The sequence below is a fragment of the Nilaparvata lugens genome, chromosome 4 (assembly GCF_014356525.2).
Source record: "Nilaparvata lugens isolate BPH chromosome 4, ASM1435652v1, whole genome shotgun sequence".
NCBI lineage: Eukaryota > Metazoa > Arthropoda > Insecta > Hemiptera > Delphacidae > Nilaparvata > Nilaparvata lugens.
This window is the reverse complement of record NC_052507.1, coordinates 75,039,171-75,060,244: the sequence shown is the minus strand read 5'-3', so window position 1 is coordinate 75,060,244 and position 21,074 is coordinate 75,039,171. Positions and strand designations below refer to the sequence as shown.

Here is a 21,074-nt window from a genome sequence, read left to right as displayed (position 1 = left end):
TTAATTCCACGAGAGCCAATCAGAGAATGTTTTTCAGAGAAGAAGTCTTTTTTGATTAGTTGCCGTGGCATTTAATCAAGATTGAAATTTAACAGGCTTTTGTGCTACCGAGCCTTGATTTCTTATTTAATGAATTTTAATGTTGGTGCATGAACTAGTGCTTAAAAAAATGATGGATTATTACCTGGTGAAGAAATATGCAGCTAGTATGCAAAGCCAGACATCTTCTTCGAGGACTGTGAGAAATTTAAATAAAGATGTTGGAGTCTGCGGTTTTTTCATGAGTATTGTAATTCCTACCAGATCATAGTAAGGAACTGTGAAGTCAACCACATTCTCACGCTCGGCCATCACTGATAGAGAACCCAGGGCTATGTCTGCTCTCTGAAAAATAACATGAGGCTACAGAAACAAAGCTTGGGAAATGTTGATAGAGAGCAAGTAGATGATCAGGAGACAGCTACGAAAATATGTGATTTTTGTGTTTTTTCCGTGAAAAAATGTGTGATGTTTTCTGGAAAATTGTTAAAAGTAAATTTAAATAAACTAACATCAACAAAAAATAAGAATATCTAATTATAGTCCAGGCAACGAATTCTCAAGGTACAGTATAGAGGGAAAAGTTTGGAACACAATTTTTGACCCCGCAGCTCTTTTAAGGAAAGTAAGGGGGTAAACATATCAAAAGTCCTCATTCCTACACACTGTGCTAAGGGGGTGGAGGTGGTTTGAAAGTACAATATTTTGGTATCTTGCACATATCTCGAACGATATGCGTCTTTCGGAAATTCTTGTCAAATACAACAAAATTGGGAAAATGTTATTGATGAAACGTGTAGGCTAATTTGTAAGCTATAATTTTGTATTTGACGAAAATTTCCAAAAGACGCATATTCTTAGAACAGGGGTTGGAAGTGAAGACTTTTGGTATGTTTACCCCCTTACTATTCTAAAAAGAGCTGCGGGGTCAAAAATTGTGTTCCATACTTTTCCCTCTATAATATTTCGTTGACTGGGCTATTAGTTGAATTCAGAGTACATTGATTGAGTACTTTATTTATGTAGATTAAAATATATACTGGCTTATACACTTATATACAATAGCTTACAATACAGCAAAATTATAGATGAATTTACATAATATAGACTAAGAAAATAATTATTTAACTGTATATGATATGAAAAAAGCAATTTGTAATAACTATAGATAATTATATTGTTATGCATCTACATAAATTGGCGGAGCTTTGGACATATCAATGTCCATTCTTCGGAAAAAATATTGAAAATATTCTTCCCACTAACTCTCTACCAAAACGTTAATTTAATTAATAATTCAACTAAGGATTTATTTATAAATAGGAATATTGTAAAAGTTTAAATTAATATGAATATTTAAGAGAAAAAAAAAAAACAGAAAATTAATAAAGTAAAATAATTATATAGGTAGATAAGATCATAGAGAATCGATAGCATAAGTAGATATCCCATGGTATAGGGCGTTTATGTCGCAACTTTTACTGTTATCCCAAGCCGATAGCTCACGTAGTTCTTTCCTATGCAGCTGTGTGACACTGGTAGTCTCTCAAATTGTGCCGTTCATACACTATCACCCAAACAAAACAGTAAAAATTGACAATAATCGACAGTAATCGGCTTGAGATGACAGTAAAAGTTGCGACATAAATTCCCTATACCATGAGATATCTACTTACGCTATTGTTTCTCTATGATAAGATCAAATCATTGATTAATAAAATGGAGTAGACTTAAAGTAGATCAGGGTAATCAACTTTCAGTAAATACATAAAATAAATATTATTAAATGCAAAAATTCCGTTTTTATTTTAATTACCTTTTCAACTAACTCTTTAATCATTCCATTCCATTGGCCATTCTCATCCATTTCACCAAAGCTGTTGTCTGGAGCAACGTATATCTCATACTCGAATCCAACCAATTTCCGAATCTCCTCAATCAAGTCGATACAGTAGCCTTTGTAGCTGATAATCCCATTATCTTCGGTTCTAATCATGAAATGGATGTTGCTGCAATTAATACGACAATAATCGATAAAAAGCTGTAATTTAAATGCAGTAATTAATGTAGACAACCAGGAAGATGGCGGACCTGCCGAAAGCTCTCGTTGTCACAGTGAGTGAATAAAGTCATTTATTGTAAAAATTTGACTGCTAGTCGTTCTTTTTAATAAAGTAAAAAGTAAATTCGTATGGCTTTTGTTGGTGGAGAGTCCCTTGCGGGAAGGTCCCACCGCCTGAATATATAATTTAAGCCGTCAATAGGCCTTACGACTGTCATACTTCAGCCGGGACCGACGTGCCCATCCGATAACACGGGAGTGATCTGGTTAAAAAACTTTTGGTAATGAGAGGGTTTGAAGCCGGGATCTCTAAGCTGCTACGCAAGCACTCTATCCACTAGACCACGGATCACTCCTCTTTTTAATAGCAAGAAATTGATTTAATAATAAGCAGTACGTGATGAAAAACAACTTTGAAGAATTCATTTAGCTTTGCCTTTGATTAATAAAAAATTGATAAATGTTTTTGTAATCTGTAAAAGACTGTACAGCAATTTAAATTGTATAAAACTATTAAACTCCATACAGAACAGTGAAAAAATCTAAGAAGATTACACTACTTATATTATTGTCCATGTGAACATTCAAACTTCTCAACTTAACTATTTTGAGGCCCATGTTATAATGGCAGTGTTTGATTAGCAATGGTATTGCTATCCTTGTCTATCATTCAACAAAGCGGATGGCGCTATCTCTTTCTCACTTTACTCTGTTGCCAGATCGTCTTTTAACAATGTAGGATTAATAATTAATCATAAAAATATTTCTTATGAATATAATTCATTATGAAATTATTGAAAAAATAATTTATTGCTTGAAATATAATTTATTATTTTAAACGAGAATTAACAGTTAATATTACATCAATAAACCTGTATCAGCTACCGTCTATAGAAGGCATTGACAAGACAGAGGTTCGGCAACGTTGTTCTCCTATATTTCTCCACTGCCATTATAACGTGGACCCCACTATAGTAATATTCTATGTAATAGAACTTTCAAGTATTCCTGTGTATAAATTTGCAACAGAATAAACATCCAATTGGAGGGCTTGTACTAAAGATTGTTATTAGAACAAATTATACTTCAATTTGTGTTGGTGAGAATTCTGAAAGCGAAACTCGCTACTTACAAGCACAGTCACTATCCTGTAGATAGTTATTGCTGAAAAGTTGGCCATGCTGTTTGAATCCTTGATGGTGAGACCTCCATTAAGGCTGGCCTTCCAAGACCCAATCGTCTCAGCACTCACAGACTGCGAGTTAACTATCGTCACTTTTTCCACTCTCGTGTTGAACTCCATGAAACTGTGGCCGTTGTTCTCAATCACAAATGGCGCGTACGACACTGATTCACTCACCTAATACATGGGATCAAAACAGAAGGGGTTTATGGTTGCAAATATGTCGTAAAAATACGACAACTTGGCAATAAAGTTGGTGAAACTGTGGCCATTGTTCTCAATCACAAACGGCTACTTGAAGGCACTTTGAGCTGTAAACCAGTCGTAGCATACAGTGATTGGATAAACACACACATTACTATCGATGACAAGTACAAATTTAGTGAAACGTAAGTAATGTGTAAAGCCCACATAGATTTTTGGACGTACATTTGTTAACCGTCCTTATAAATTCTACGAGATTGAATGGGACTTGACAACACATGATACACACATCATATTTTTGCCAAGTTCTGTTCAATCTAATAGAATTTGAAAGGACGCCAAAAAATCGTAAAAGTGCAATAAGTATCGAATTGTATGTAACTCAATTTAGTCTGTATACAGCTTGTGAGCAAGTTGAGTCTCATCAAATGAACCATTGGGAATGATACAATAATTTCAATTAATTGATCACTGATTTACATTCAATAACTGCAGAGAATACAAGTAACAGATGTAAGGTGCAAAGTAATAGATGAGTTGGTGCTACCAGCTAGAATTGCCTTCAAGAAAGCACACGGGGCCACTAATGAGAGTAATGAAGCGGAATCAGAGGACAATAAAGTATGCTAGTCGAGAGTTGGAGGATGCACCTTTTTGGGACAATAGCCCAGTGCACAGGTAGCGCGGCCCCATCTCCTTTCTTTTACCCAAATTAGCGTTCCACATTAGTTTTAGCAATAACAGTTGAATAAAGGGTTCTTTGTTCAATAATATTGTTTTTCAAAATCAAATGTTTTCCCAGTTAACGAATCCTTTTTAAATGTGTTACAGTGGAATGTCACCTCAGCAATAGAACAAATCAAAATACATAACTGTACTTCTTAAAATACATACAGTATTCCTTATCAAAAAAATGAATAAAATTGTGATTCGTTCATTTACTTCAAACGCATGTATTTTTGTATAAGTTAGTTCCTCTTTTACTACATTTTTGTTGTGAATCCACCAAGTCATCATCATTTCAAGTTTTTTTTTCTTATTTCAATTGTCTTGAAATTGTACCTATCATTTCAAATCAGTAGATATAATTTATCTTCTTCTTTCTAATTTATATCATTATTATTTTTAACTTCTCTTATTATATTGTTTGTAATATTATTTTTTGTATTGTTATAATTTAACAGAGAGTTAGGTGTAAAAGAGGGCCCACTGCGTCAAACTTCGCCCTCTAAGGAAAAAATGAAGGTAGTCATACTATTCTATCAACAATAAATAGTTTTCCTGTGTGGAGTAGTACACATAAAGAAATTATGGCTCATTTTGCAGTGATTTTTTTGAATATCAGCAATAATCCAAGTAATAACCAACTTGATAAACAAAATATAAATGCACAGAAAAATAATATAATAATTGTCAAGTTTTAATCATTTTTACACAATTAATATTGCCAAAATTGGTGATTCAGCCAACTCAATTCTCAATTTTAAAATAATAGTTTTGTTTTACCCACGATTTTATTAATTTCAATTTAGTTTTTGTTATTTTATCCTAGATAAAGTCTTTTGGAATTTTATTTATAAAGCTGCGTTTACACCAAAGTTATTAACAAAATGTTAAACACTAATCCTTATAGATGATGAACATGTGTTTGTCAAGTTCCATTCAATCTGATAGAATCAATTAGGATTGAGTTATTAAAATTTTGTTAATAATTTTGGTGTAAACCCTGGCCCCTGTTTCATAAAAATTTAGAAGTCCTGTAATACAGGAACAGCTGATTTTATCGGCTACTATATTGAGCATGTAATTGGAATGGTGATTCTCCTGTATTACAGGACTTGTAACTTTTATGAAACAGGTCCCAGCTTTAGTTTATCACTCTGATATTCAAATTGGTGTTTACTAGATATTAATGAAGTAAAAATTAATATTGAAAACATTTACTATAGTTTGCTATCCCGTATGTTATAAGGGATTGTGCGAAGGGTAAATTGATGTGTATTTTTGTTAATAAAAGAAATTAAATTTATCACATAAGTTTGACGTGACGTTGGTAGATCTATCTCTTCAAATATTAGTCTGCTGGGATAGGGTCTGGACAGGACCACCTAAAGTGCGAGATATATTACTTTTAACACGGCTCTTTCTCGAAGACGGAGAGGTCCTATGCTCTATCCTCCACTAATCACTCCCACTACCTAGCAGCATTCTCCTTCTTTTGTGTCTGAGTGAGAGAGCTTTGTAACGCGACGCGGCAACACTCCCCTCCATCTATTGCTGGCAATATTCCAAGAAGTGAACTGGTCAGCAGGTATATTGGTTTGTGTATGTTACGGAGATGTGTTCATCACAAGAACATGGAACAAAATGACACGGCGCATCCAATTGTGCGCAGGATGTCCGTCTGTGTCTACGCTACAAACTGTGGAGGGAGAAATGGGTTTCTCCTCTTCATGTCAAAAGTAATTTATCTCGCACTTTAAATACTATTTAAGAGGTCCTAGTCTGGGTCTTCCAAGCGCAGCTTTTATAATATGCTTTTGTATTATAATTTTTTTTAAATGAGTGTCATGGCCTACGCTGCTCCCCATACATCTATATTATAATGGAAAAGTGAATGAGCATGAGCGTTGTGAATCGTAAATACATATATATTACATATCGCAGTAGATAAATACATATTTGTACAATAATGAGAATAATTTATGTTTGTCAGTACAAATTTGAATAATCTAATGACTCACTTGACAGCTAGCAGTGAGCGAACAGTGAGGTCGAAATAGAAGGCGGCAGCAATTTCAGGTTCAACGGTGAGACTGTAAGTTGTCCGCAAATTCGACAATCGCTCCCTATTGGTCGGCTCTGGCTCGGGCATCACAAAAAGTATGCTGGCATTTGAACAGCTGCATTTCAGTAGACCTTTATCCTGCAATTTCCAGCCAGAAATTATAATAAAGTAACAATAATAATAATAGATTATTGGTGGCAAATGGTGGAATATATATATATATATATATATATATATATATATATATATATATATATATATATATATATACCCATTTTAGTACATGCATGATGCTTTACATTCAACACTCTCAAGATTGAAGCTACTTTTACCGTTTCACTATGTTTGCACCCTTCAACATTTAAGATTCCAAAATCCTCTTCACTTTAAGTGGTTATATAAAGAATAAAGCTACTAGCTGACCCGGCGAACTTCGTGCCGCCAAAAAGTCAATTTCTCTCATGTCACACTTGACTTTATTTGGTGAATCATGAAATTGATCCGACAATCAATATTTCAATTTACATCTCAATACGGACTTCATATGTGCTTAAAACTACCGTTTTAATACTAGTAAAAAATTTTATCACAGAGTGACATAGTGTTTATTACAGCTGCTAAGTTTAGATGCTAAATCATAATTATCACAACATGATCTTGAATCATGATGATCTTCCCGTTCTACGTTAGCCGCTCGGCCGACAATTTCGAAAACATAGGTCTGTAAAATTGATTAATATATAATTATTATTAGCCCCCCTATTAAAATTTCTAGTCAGAAGCCATCCTCAATATTCACACAACATATTCCCAAAGTTTAATGCCGTTATGTCAAATAGTTTCCGAGTCTTTAGGGAACAAACAAACTAACACACAAACAAACAGACATTCATTTATATATATATATAATACTAGTAAAAAGTATATATATATATATTATATATATATATATTATATATATATATATATATATATATATATATATATATATATATATATATAATATATATATATATAATATATATAGAAGAATAGATGATAAATTTATAGTAAAGTTCAATTCTGATGAAGGTCTCTCCCCAAAGTTTAAGGGATTTAAAAAAGTCTCATTAATGATTCCTAATGAGTCCCTCAAGGCTTAAACCTTTATTCTCACTGACAGTTTAAAAAAAATCGACCCTTGATTTTACTTTGATCTGATTCTATAGTTTTTTTACATATATTGGCAAACAACGGTCATATTTAATCAAAACAAAAACTATAGGTTTGAGAGACAGCATATTGGTTCTAAACCAGCAAAAAATCACATTACAAAACCAATTTAAAATTGGCTCAAACCTAGCTAGTTTTCATTTTTTGTGAAATCGGGCAATGAGGCAAATCTCTGGTGAGGTGTAGTAGTATTTGAATAACATTAGTGTTGCTATCCTTGTCTATTATTTGACAAAGCAGATAGCGCTATCCTTTTCAAGCTCTGCAACATTGCCAGATCGGTTTTTAACAATATGTAAATATGATTAGTCAACAAATTATTTAATATAATTTTTTGTGTAGTTGAGAAGTTGATATTGTGGTAATTATTCATATTAAATAAAAATACCAAGAAATGATCAAAAACCAAAGATTTATTGATACTTAGAAAGACCGGTTTCGGTTGTTACACCATTGTCAATATCTGATAAACTGTTTATCTGTGGTTTTTGACAATTTCTTAGTATTTTTATTGAATTTAATGCTCAATATCAATTATGAACATTTATTAAATCAGGTAGAATACGGTGGATTGGGCACTTGTAGTGCATGTGGAGAGAATATCCAAACGTTTGTGGCAAGAGAAAAGACGAAGGAAAGGCAGACCGAGAAATAGGTGGACTGATGACGTGAAAAGAGATCCGCGGATCATGGGGGTGCGTAATTGGGAGATGTAGGCAGAGGATCGAATTGTAAGGAGAGGCTTTTTAAAGGAGGCCAAGGGTCACATCGGCCTGTAGCGCCTAGGAGTAAGTATGGAAATCCATTTTTTTAATAATTGAAAAAAAAATTCTTGAGCAATAAATATCAACAAGAATGAACAGTTAATATTACTTCAGATAAACCAGTAAAAAGCAGTGTCAAGGCAGAGAATCGGCAACGCTACTGTTCTTTTGCTATCTTTCTTCACTGCCAATATCGGGGCAGTGCTTCGCTCGCTATTTTTATTTATTGATAAACAGAAGAACAGAACACAATTCTCCAAAATAATCGTGTTTATATTTCACAGCTGGCTATACGTCATCTTATGAATTTCGGGATGCGATATTTTGATTTTTCACACTCACTTTTTTACTATCCACAGCTGTTTCAGCCAAGGATGAATTATATATCCTTTTAATGTCGTTTAGCGAGTTTTCTCATGGATGAGACCTAGAGCAATCGAATCTTTATATCATAATCCTACTGTGTTCCAAATTTCGTGAAAATCGTTAGAGCCGTTTTCGAGATCCGTTAAACATAAATAACCAGATTTAAAAATAGCCAGATATAAAAATAACCAAATATATAAATACAGAAATTGCTCGCTTAATATAATATGATATTGTAATGTACACGGGAGCTTACTATATAGCCTACCGAAATCTTAGTACAAACCGTGAATAAATAAGCAACCTCATTACCTGTGTAATCACATGCCAAGCGTATTTTTTCCCGAAAAACTTGTTCACATTTGCATTATCTAGAACAACTTTTATGGTGGAGAGACGACCCAGAACGAAATAGTTGACAATATCTAGATCCCGGAATCTGGTCAGTTGACGTTTTATGCTGTTTGCATCCTCAACTTCCGAGATAATATGTCTCGTTGGAACGTTTTGCAACAATGATTTGTATTTGTGATTCATCACTGGAAACAAATTAGAAATTTCTGAATCAATCCGAAATCAGCAAACTTCATAACTTTGGAAGCAGTTATCAACATATTCACTTTTAAGGGCTACTCGTATTTACAACAAATACAAAATTTAAGTACCGGTACCCTTTTTCAACTTTATTTTATTTCTTACAACATGTTTCGACTTGAAGCCTAATGCCATTTTCATGTAACATGTTGTGAGAAATTAAATAATAAAGTTGAAAAAGGGTACTTCCATTTTAAATGCTTTATAACGAAATCAAGTATTATCTATTTAATAATTCTACAACGAGGATCTCCCAGCTAATATAATCCACTAAATAAATAAATAATGGGCTTTCATGTATTCAAAATCAATATGAAATCAAATTTATTTTGTCAAAATTGATAACAATACAATGTAGACTATGAATCATAAAAATAATAGGCAAGCAAGAAATACATAATAAGATTCCAATAACACATAAACTCTTAAATTAAAAATAGCTTGTTTTCTATCTGACAAAGCCAGCAAAACCTAGGTTTGTGCGCTGGCATAGGTACATAGTAACTAAACTGATAGAGTTTGTAAGGGAAAATGTAAAACACATTTATGTTCACAAAAATGTTAGATGAATGTTAGAGTGAGAGAAGAAGAAGAAGGTAAGAGAAAGAAGGATGAAAGGCGAAAGAAGAATGTAAGGAGAAAGAGAAATAAAAGAAAAATTGAAAAGTATATAGGTATAGAAGTCACCCTGAAATTTTATCCAATCCTCTATTCTTGCAAAGTTGACTTTGAGATCCTGTTCATGAGAAAATTTTCCGGTATACAATTGATTAATTTGTTCGCCACTGTATGATCAAATTGCCTCCTACACACAGTTAGGTCCGTTCGTGGTACAGGAAAAATGGTAGGCGAACGAAAACTGTACTTTTTTACATGAGCTGTGAACAGATTTCTATTTTTATTCAGATACACAATTAAACTCTTTACAAAAATTTGCCTAATTTTAAGTACTTTGAACTCTCTATATAATAGAGAGCTGGGGTAGCGTCTTTGTTTGCCAAGTGCAGCCCTGATAATGTGTCTCTGGATCAGTTTATAAATTCTATTTATTATTAGGATGTAGTAGTAGCATAATAATTTATTTATTTAATCATTTAGAACTATACAACTTAGAGAAAAGTACCACAGGCTGAAGCCCAAAACGGTTCCAATTCATCTAATTCATACAACAGTCCAAATGTACCGTATCTAGGTTATGCGTCACTTCAACATTCATCAGATGTATAAGGTTTGGGAAAACTTTTCTCAAACTAGCAAAAAACAAATCAACTTGCAACTTACCAAAAGAGCTATCGAACAATATCCCTGCATTTGAACAGTTCTGTAACAGAACAATACTCCTGATTATTTCGCTGAGGATATCTCCTGGAGGGCTGATTTGAATGAGGAATTTTTGTTGTTCACCGTCAAGATTTCGCCATTGTCTGAGAAAATAAAAACAAAATTCATCAAATATCTTCATTATATCTCGTATGATAGACAATAAAAATTAAAAATCAAAGCACCCTTCCAACGTTTATTTTTACACAGCATGTTTCGAACTCTCTTAGTGCCGGTTGCACAAAAGCCGGTTAAATTTTAATCCTGATTATACTCTGTGCAACTTAACTTCAGGCTTGGAGGAATACGCGGCACAGAGAAATGGAGGGAGATCAGCCAATTACAGTGATGAATAGAGTGATAGGTAGAAGCGCAGTTGCCAATTTGTCGATTAGAGTCAGTCGACTGAAGGATTCCAGACAGGAAACTCCGTAAGTTTAAAATGAGCGCTTGAATACTCACGAGAAATTAGAGGGATGCTGGCCGGTTAGAACGGCAACTTCGCAGCCGTTGTATCCCTACCTCTGTATGCCTTCCCTGCTGCGCATGCTCCTCCCAAGTATGATGTTAATTTGTACAGAGTATAATTTCACGAGAACCAATCAGAGAAGACCTTTTTGAAAAGACTGCTTCGCTCAATAATGAAATACTGATATTTCATTAGCAAAAGACTGCTCGTCTTTGAAAAGACTGCTGGCTTTGCTAATGAAATATCAGTATTTCATTATTGAGCGAAGCAGTCTTTTCAAAAAGGTCTTCTCTGATTGGTTCTCATGAAATTAATCACGTTTAAAATTTAACCGACTTTTGTGCAACCGGGCCTTAGAGTAGAGTCATTTCCAAGTGTGAGTGAAACATAAATATACAACGTTGAATTAATACTACCACTGAGTCATTATTTCAAACAAACACATTAAGTAGTGAGACACTGGAATGTTGTCTAGGAATATCATGAATTTATATGAAAATTACAAACAGTGTGAGAATTCAAAACTTTAAAATTGTAGCTAATATTCAATAAATTCTTGATATTTCTAGGTAACATCCCAGTATTTCATTATTGATGAATATCACCACATATCACCAACAACAGTATCGAAGAACAAGTAAATAACAAATAAATAAATAACAAAGTGAAGATTTCGTATAATAGTTATAATAATATTATATATCATGCATGCTTTCTTCATTTATACAAAGGTCAGAAGATGTGAATTAATACAGTAAGTTACACTAGTTATTTGTGCAACTAGTGCGCAAAGTGCCACTTTGCTGCACCGGAAGAAACGTTTACGCACGAGCCGTAGGCGAGTGCGGAATGGTGGTTTCTTGAGTGCAGCAAAGAAACTTTGCGCACATATTGCACATTGAATTTTTCAATTTCCAGCACATTTTTTCAAATACAAAATACAGCTCAATATTAGGTAGCTTTCGTGTAAGTTTAGAATAAATTGGCTCTCTATAGTATGTTCATCAAAGAGCTGACAAACATAGAGTTTGTGCTTGTGTGAGTATACAGAGTGATTCATATGTATGGGAACTCTTCAATAAATTGGAGACTGTTGCAGATATAATACTGTAACTTTCAGGATAAGTTATTGGTCAAATACTCTACCTACCTTTTGATGTACAACTGAATTTCCACTGACTTAGGGATTGTAACTAGAATATTTCAAATGTAAACACCAATTGTGTGGTACATCATTTTAAAGGCCTTTTCAGAACAAGAAAGACGACATCAATAAAAATGTTCTATGATACTTGTATCCAAAATGGCGGCTGATTGAAGTTTTAGTTTTTAAAGAAATGAGGGGTTGTAACTCAAATATTTTGAATGTAAACACTCATTGTGTGGTACATCATTTTAAAGGCCTTCTAAAAACAAGAAAGACGATATCAATAAAAATGTTCTATGATACTTGTATAAAAAATGGCTGCTGATTGAAGTTTTAGTTCTTACTTGAAACTCCAATCAGCCGCCATTTTGGATACAAGTATCATTGAACATTTTTATTGATGTCACCATCCTTGTTTTGAAAAGGCCTCAAAAAGATGTACCACACAATGGGTGTTTACATTTGAAATATTCTAGTTACAATCCTCAAGTCAACCCCTTATGAGGAGTTGAAATTTGGTTGTACGTCAAAAGGTGGAGTATTCTTTGACCAATAACTTATCCTGAAAGTTACAGTATTATATCTACAACAGTCTTCAACTTATTGAAGGGTTCCCATATATATGACTCGCTCTGTATAATTAATAGATTACTCATATCAGCTATTAATAGTCGAAATAAATATAAATTAAGCTGGATATGAGTCATTACTTTTTACCTATACAAAGCGCAAGCTCTCCTGTAGTTTATCTCTCCTTTCAATGAACAGACTATAGGATAAGATTTACCTGATATCTCCTTCTTGTCCGTAGGATGCAGACACAGTTGGTAGGGCAAGAGCCGCCGTGAATGTCTTCACAGTTTCCGACTGAATGCCACTTAATGTTGTATCGAGCACAAGATCTGGAGGATTGTTGCTTATAACTGTGTTGTTGTATTTTGAGCATACTGCAAGAATAAACCATTACAACAACTGAAAATTGCCTCAATTTTGAGCAATAGATTATCACAAACATACTCAACATATTATTTTCAAGTGATAGGCTAATAGAGAGTCCTACATTAAAAATTCTTATTGAAGTGTCTGTTTGTATTGTGAAACAAATGAGCATTGAGCTATAGAAATTCTTTCAAACTTATTCAATCGCATGGTTTTGATACGATTCAGTAGTCTTAGGTAGGCTTTACTGGCTGAAAGCAAAAGCGTTCTACTCAACGGAAGAGTTTTTGCAATGCGAGGTATCTGACATGGGTTGATGAGAAAATTATTGCAATCTTGGTTTGGTACCGATAAACAAAGACATACTGTATTTCAACTACCTCTATTAGCCTATTTAAGTATAATGAATTTGTAAATTGCATGATATCCAAATGTAAACTGTTTCAACTATAACTTACGACAGAGGTTCTATTATGATTATTGTAAGGTTTTTTGTAAGGTTCTACGGCAAATAAAATTCTTGATACAAACATCAGCCTTGAAATCAGGTCTTAGACCCAGCTCCGTGAAGCTGGCCCACCCAGTTCAGCACATTTTTATTATGATACCTCCCTCGCGTTCGCTACCTTTCAGCCTGCCGCTCTGCTCTGCTCCCCATGCCACGCATCAACCAAATGAGTGGTTGACCCACCTGCCACCAGGGTGCGCCTCAGTCGCCGCCACCCGTTCCTGCGTTTCTATTGGCCGAGCACCGCCGGCCAATAGCAGCGCAGGTGAACTCGGGGACTGTGAATAAAAGGGGGCTACTCAGCTACCCTCGATAGCACTTGCTCACTAGCAGCCTTCCACTGAAGAGCCAGAAGAGACCACCAGCCGAGACCACTACCAGAGACCACTACCAGCCGAGACCACTACCGAGACCAGGAGCAGAGCAGCGAGCAGGCCAATGAGGGAACCATGGCGAGACTAACCGCAACCTGAGGTGTCTTCCTTGTCTACTACCCAGCCGATGCCTAGGAGGAACCGAGCCGGCCGCCGAACCCAGAAGAGGAGGGCCCTACGTCAGCTTCGCCAGGTGGAGGAGAGGCTGAGGCTGTACACCGCCGCGCCAGCTGCGCCCCAAGACTTAGCGCCCCAGCCTAACAACTAGAGCGCAGTTCTGGATGCGCGGGTTGGGTGCCGAACCGACATTGGAGTGTGTGCAGCGGAAGCCTACGACCCTGCCTGCCCGGGGTTTGACCAAAGGCCCCTTCTAAATGAGGAAGTGGTCGAGGAGGTCCTCCCGGCGGAGATTCGGCACGACCTCTGGCTAGTAGATCACCCGGTCAGCCCTCTCCGTAGCCCGGGTAAACCAGAGTGGAGACTGTGAACCATTGACTTGAGCCCCTGCCGGCCTGCTCTTGCACCAGACGGACCTGCCCGGGACCCTTGCGCGGCGTGGTATCGTGCCAGTCGACGACTACTAAACATCTAGCCTGCCTTGGTCCCTTTTAGGGCCACCAGCAACAATCTTGGTCCCTTTTCAGGGCCACCAGCAACAAACTTGGCCCTTTTCAGGGCCACCAAAAGCCATTTTTTTCAGACAGTGGTAACAAACCCCTCGCTCGACCCGACTGACTAGCCCAATTGATGAACGAGCCACACCTTCCGCCATATCAATTATTGGCGCCTGCCAACGTGGGGCCACTCACTGTATGGAGATACAGTAACCCGTTACCACTGTCAAAACTTTTTTTTCAAACAAAATGTCAACCTAAATTTTCAACTAAATGTATGTCTTAAATTTTTCATCTAAATGTATGTCTTGAATTTTTCACACAAAAAATTCAAACTTATTTTCTTTCAACAAAATGTGTCTCTGAATCTTTCAATTCAGAATACCTGTCTGGGAACAGGCAATTTCCCAGTGGCGCCCATAGCACCTGAACATGGTAGCGACTAGAACCGGAGCCGGAGACAGTGGAGATACGACCACCGAAGATTCGATGCAGTCAACCAGCCAGCACACCAAGTCTACATTCGCCGGCTGGCCTGCACAGACCACCGGTCAAACCGACAGCAGCACGACGCAGCCGCCCGCTTCCACCAGCGAAACCGGGGCAACGCAGCCACCCGCCTTCACCAGCGAGCCCACTCGACCAACCACCCTGCAACCCAGCGCACTGACCGTCAACCTGCCTGCTCCACCGTCAACCTCTAGTCACGCCACTACCGCAACCAGCAACATGGCCAACTTACCGGCTCCAGCCGTCAGCTACACCGGCAACCTCAGCCAGCTGACCAGCATAGCGACCCTGCTACCGTTCTTCCGTGGCAAGCTCCATGAAGACCCCATCACCTTCATGCGACAGTGCACCGAGCTGCTACAGGGTCACCACATTCCCAGCTATACCTGGGTCATGCTTCTAAAAGCGCAACTACAAGACAATGCCGCCGCCTGGTGGAGAGACTATGGAGAATTCGTCACCACCTGGGAACAGTTCCGTGACCGACTTCAGGCCTGTTTCTCGGGAGCCCATAAAATTGCAGCCACTCACACGGAATTTTATGGCACCACCCACAAACCGAACCAGCCAGTGGAGTGATTCATCCGTCAGAAGCTCCAACTACAGCAGCGCTTAGGAACCAACCTGGCTGAAGATGAGGTGATCGCCCTGCTCATCGGTCAGCTGAGTTCCGAGCTTCGCACCCTACTTCGAGCTGCTCGTCCCACGAACTATGAAGAGCTGATCATGATTGCCAACGACCTGGAAACCGACCTCAACAGTCGACCAAAATATAAGCCGCCTCAACCTATGGCACCCACAGGGCCACCCCATTGAGAGCCGCCGCCGATGTTCAACTACAACCAGATTCCTCAGTGTCATTACTGCCCGGCCAAGCATTTTCATCGCGACTGCCCAGAACTCACGAAGAAACGGCAGGGAAACGGCGATACTGGAGAGACTCGGACTCCACCCCTCCAGCACGGAAAGTAGGAGTCCACTACACTAACGATGAGGTGCAAGACCCGCAGCGCCAGCCTCGCAGGTCACCACCCCAACTACAAGCGATAACCGTCACCGAACCGGCCAGCCAGTCATTCCTTGGTCACGCCACCATGGATCCTGCCAGCGTCACCAAGCCTCCTTCCAACGTCACCGAAGACCCCTCGCTCTTCTTGGCTGACGGAGACTCTCCACGGTACCTAGCAGCCGCACCTCCACGGGCTATCAAGAATGACCCAGTACCAGTCATCACCCGGGTCACCGTCTCACAACAGCAACCACGTCCGGCACACCCTTGCGCGTCAACCACCCAGCCGTCACTCATGACCGTCTCACTCACAACGGATCGATCGCCTACCCGTCACGCCACCGTAGACCCTGCTAGCGTCGCTAAGTCTCCTTCCAATGTCACCGAAGACCCCTTGCTCTTCCCGGCTGACAGAGACTCTCCACAGCACCCAGCAGCCGCGCCTCTACTGGCCCGCGAGAGGACAGCATCACCAGCCGACGATGAGCGCGTCATCGACCACCAGCCTGGGGAGGAACATGCAACTGTGACCCACACGCACCTGCCACCTACCGGGGTCGCTGTCATGGACGGAGTCACCAACACTGCCCTCGCCGCAGTCGATGACCAGGTCACCAATGCTGACCCAGCCGCATTCAGCCACCAGGTCACCAACACTGCCCCTGCCGCAGTCAGCCACCAGGTCACCAACACTGCCCTGGCCGCAGTCACCGACAAGGTCACCAACACTGCCGCCCCAGTAGTCAACAACCACATCACCAGCCCTCCGCCCAGCCAAGCACCGAACCTAGCCGTGATCCAGATAGACGGACAGACTCTACCCCGGATCCTTGTCATCCTCGCGGGTAAACAACTACACGCTCTACTCGATTCAGCCGCAACGCACAACTTCATGAGAGCTGCCCACCTCGACCACGGTACACGGATCCAACCGCTGAAGCTACCTGTACTGCTGGCCAACCGTCCCACTAGCTGCGAAACGGCCATACAAGGACATCTGGAACTCCAGATCCAACAGCACATTCAAAATATTCCCTTCCTAGGTCTACCTGACCTACGTGAAGACATCATCTTGGGACGACCATGGTTTTGGGAGAATAAGGCAGTGCTTGACTTTGAGCAAGACAGGCTAATCTACGGCAAGACGCAGCGAGACACAATCTTCTGGATAGCGCAACCACCAGTCTCAGTAGAGATGGACACTCACCTGGTTGACAAGTTACTAGCGACCAGCACCGATGGTTAACAGTATTACTGCAACAACACGCAAAATTGTTCATGGAGCAGATGCCACCCTCCATCACCACGGCCGCCACCATGACAATTCAACTCAACAGCTCAGAAATACGCAGCCAGCGGCCTTACCGATACTCACGGGAGAAACTGCAAATTATCGAGTCCGAAGTTGCCGCCCTCAAGGAATGCAACCTGGTAGAAGCCAGTGATTTGCCTTACAACTCTCCAATCGTCGTTGTCCCCAAGAAGGATGGCATATCACAGTTCTGCATCAATTACCGATGGCTGAATTCCATCACCGTTCCAGCCACGGCACCGCAGATGACCCTACAGGACGTCATTCGAAGCCTGGGAACTTCAAAAATATTCAGCTCACTCGACCTACGGATGGGATACTGGCAGGTACCACTCGCACCCCAGTCTCGACCTTACACGGCCTTCACCACTCCCTACGGCGAAAAGCTACAATTTAAGGTCATGCCTTTCAGCCTATGAAATGCACCCAGCTGCTTCCAATCCATGATGAACAAGGTACTGAGTGGATACGTCGACAAGTTCTGCTACGCTTATCTCGACGACATCATTGTGTACTCGGATACCTGGGAAGAACACTTACTCCACTTAGCCAAAGTGTTTGAATGGTTAAATCTATACAATCTCTCTGTCTCAGCAGCAAAATGCCAGATCGGCCGCAAGCAACTTGAATACCTCGGTCACATAATCACCTCCGAGGGCAACCAAGCAAAACCGCAGGCTATCCTAGCTGTGACTTCTGCCCAACCACCCACCACCAGAAAGAAACTGCGAGAATTTCTCGGAGTAGTCGGCTGGCTACGAGAATTTTTACCCAACGCCGCTGACGTTTGTGCGCCTCTGTCTGAGCTACTTAGCACGAAGACGCGATGGAAATGGTCACCAACAGAAGAGACAGCTTTCCGCCACCTACAAGCATTGACCGCCAACATCCAACCACTCTGTCGACCAGATTTCTCCAAGACCTTCATCCTACAGACAGACGCCAGCAAGGTCGGTATAGGGGCTGTCCTATACCAAGAAATCAACAATGACTGTAAGGTGATCGCATATGCCAGTGCCAAGCTGAACCACACGGAACAACAGTATCACAGTAACGAACAAGAGTGCCTTGCGGTTGTCTGGGCAATAAAGCGATATCGCCCTTACCTGGAAGGCAGGCCATTCATACTCCGTACCGACAATAAGGTGATTACCTGGTTACAAACTGCAAAGGACAGCCGCGCCAAACTCACTCGATGGGCCCTGCTCCTACAAGAATTTGACTTCACCCTAGAACACTGCCCGGGTAAAGAGAATCAGTTCGCCGACACACTGTCACAGCAACCCGACAACGAAAAAGTTGAGGAGACCAGTCAACAACTAGAACGAACCATGCCTCCCGACATCCTGCCAGTCACCAGTGAACCCGCTACGCTAGCAAGCATTGCAACCAAAACTGAACTGTTAGAAGAGATTCGGAAAGCACAGGCCACAGACGACCAGATCAACGCACAGGTGCAACGATGGATGGAGATCGAACCCCGACCATTGGAGGATCAACCGGGAACTGATCAAGTATTCCTCACCAGTTACCGCCTACACAACCGACTCTGGGAGAAGAAGACACGCGACGGTTGGTGAATAGTCATACCACCCAACTTTCGCACCCGGCTACTGTTCCGCTATCACGACGATGATCTAATGGGACATCCAGGCTACGCCGAAACCTACCGAAACATCGCTACATACTACACTTGGCCCCGTATGAAGGCGCAGATAACCGCGTACGTACAAAATTGCCTGCTGTGTAGCTGCTCAAAAGCGTACAACCGGAATCACGAACCTACGCAACGACCGCGACGGTCTACTAGACCATGGGAAACCGTATGTCTCTTTCTGATGGGCCCCTACCCACTCTCCAAGCGAAGAAATCGATTCATATTGGTCATCACTGATTCTTTCTCCAGGTGGATAGAAGCCTACCCGCTGCCTCACGGCGACGCCAACACGATTGGCCGCATGATGGATACGCACCTGTTTCCCAGATGGGGATACCCAAAAATCCTACTCTCCGACAATGGCACTCAGTTTACGGGGAAACTATGGAACGAACTCTGCCTCAAATGGGGAGTCTTACACTACACCACGCCAATTTATCACCCCCGAGCCAACCCTACCGAGAGAAGGAACCAGGAACTCAAGAAGGGACTATGGATCCGCCTACAAGAACAACACCAAGAATGGGAGAACCAACTACCATCCGTGCTATTCACCCTGCGAAATCGACAGAACACGGCAACAAGATACAGCCCCAGTCAAATCCTGTTTGGCCAAACCCTTCCACGGCCAGGGGAATGGAGCCACTGGCCCGAAAATCAACTCGAACCGCACAAAGACCATATTAACCAGCGTCTACACACGCTAACCGCAATCCAACGCGAAGCCGTGTTGAACCAAGAAAATTATCTCAATAGGAAGGGAGACCCGATAGCCGAGACACAGCCTCGTTACCAGATCGGCGACCAGGTGCTCACACGGAATCATCAACTCTCAAACAAGGCTCAGAAATTCCACGCGGGCCTAGCACCCAGATGGAAGGGACCATATACGGTCGCCCACAACCAAGGAGCTGTCTACTGGATCACCCATGACAACGAGACCATCAAGGTGTACGAGACTCAACTACGCCCGGCTCCAACCACCGACCAGCAACATCTCTTGGAATAACAACCCACCTGTTGGGGGAGACCCTTCTGGTCTTATTTCTGTAATTATTGACCACAACCCACCTGTTGGGGGAGACCCTTCTGGTCTCACTTCTGTAAAATTATCGCCCAATGGCACTTTTGTATATTTTGTAAACATTGTATCTTGTTTTTTGCAATCAATAAATTCTCGCCGTGGCTACCTCAAACGGGGGGGGGGGAATTGATACCTCCCTCGCGTTCGCTACCTTTCAGCCTGCCGCTCTGCTCTGCTCCCCACGCCACGCATCAACCAAATGAGAGGTTGACCCACCCGCCACCAGGGTGCGCCTCAGTCGCCGCCACCCGTTCCTGCTTTTCTATTGGCCGAGCACCGCCGGCCAATAGCAGCGCAGGTGAACTCGGGGACTGTGAATAAAAGGGGGCTACTCAGCTACCCTCGATAGCACTTGCTCACTAGCAGCCTTCCACTGAAGAGCCAGAAGAGACCACCAGCCAAGACCACTACCAGAGACCACTACCAGCCGAGACCACTACCGAGACCAGGAGCAGAGCAGCGAGCAGGCCAATGAGGGAACCACGGCGAGACTAACCGCAACCTGAGGTGTCTTCCTTGTCTACTACCCAGCCGATGCCTAGGAGGAACCGAGCCGGCCGCCGAACCCAGAAGAGGAGGGCCCTACGTCGGCTTCGCCAGGTGGAGGAGAGGCTGAGGCTGTACACCGCTGCGCCAGCTGTGCCCCAAGACTTAGCGCCCCAGCCTAACAACTGGCGCGCGGTTCTGGATGCGCGGGTTGGGTGCCGAACCGACAACTACTAAACATCTAGCCTGCCTTGGTCCCTTTTAGGGCCACCAGCAACAATCTTGGTCCCTTTTCAGGGCCACCAGCAACAAACTTGGCCCTTTTCAGGGCCACCAAAAGCCATTTTTTCAGACAGTGGTAACAAACCCCTCGCTCGACCCGACTGACTAGCCCAATTGATGAACGAGCCACACCTTCCGCCATATTAATTAA

General features: G+C 41.0%; 1 protein-coding gene across 1 annotated transcript in view; it reads right to left on the bottom strand.

Moving 5' to 3' along the window:
* The window catches only part of LOC111056104 (ionotropic receptor 25a), a 56,283-nt gene that overhangs the window by 19,575 nt on the left and 15,634 nt on the right, over positions 1-21,074 (bottom strand). Inside the window, 7 exon segments of the mRNA XM_039427103.1 lie at positions 185-384; positions 1,856-2,080; positions 3,234-3,461; positions 6,229-6,414; positions 8,931-9,157; positions 10,494-10,636; positions 12,936-13,095. Coding sequence (XP_039283037.1) covers positions 185-384; positions 1,856-2,080; positions 3,234-3,461; positions 6,229-6,414; positions 8,931-9,157; positions 10,494-10,636; positions 12,936-13,095 — 1,369 coding nt within the window.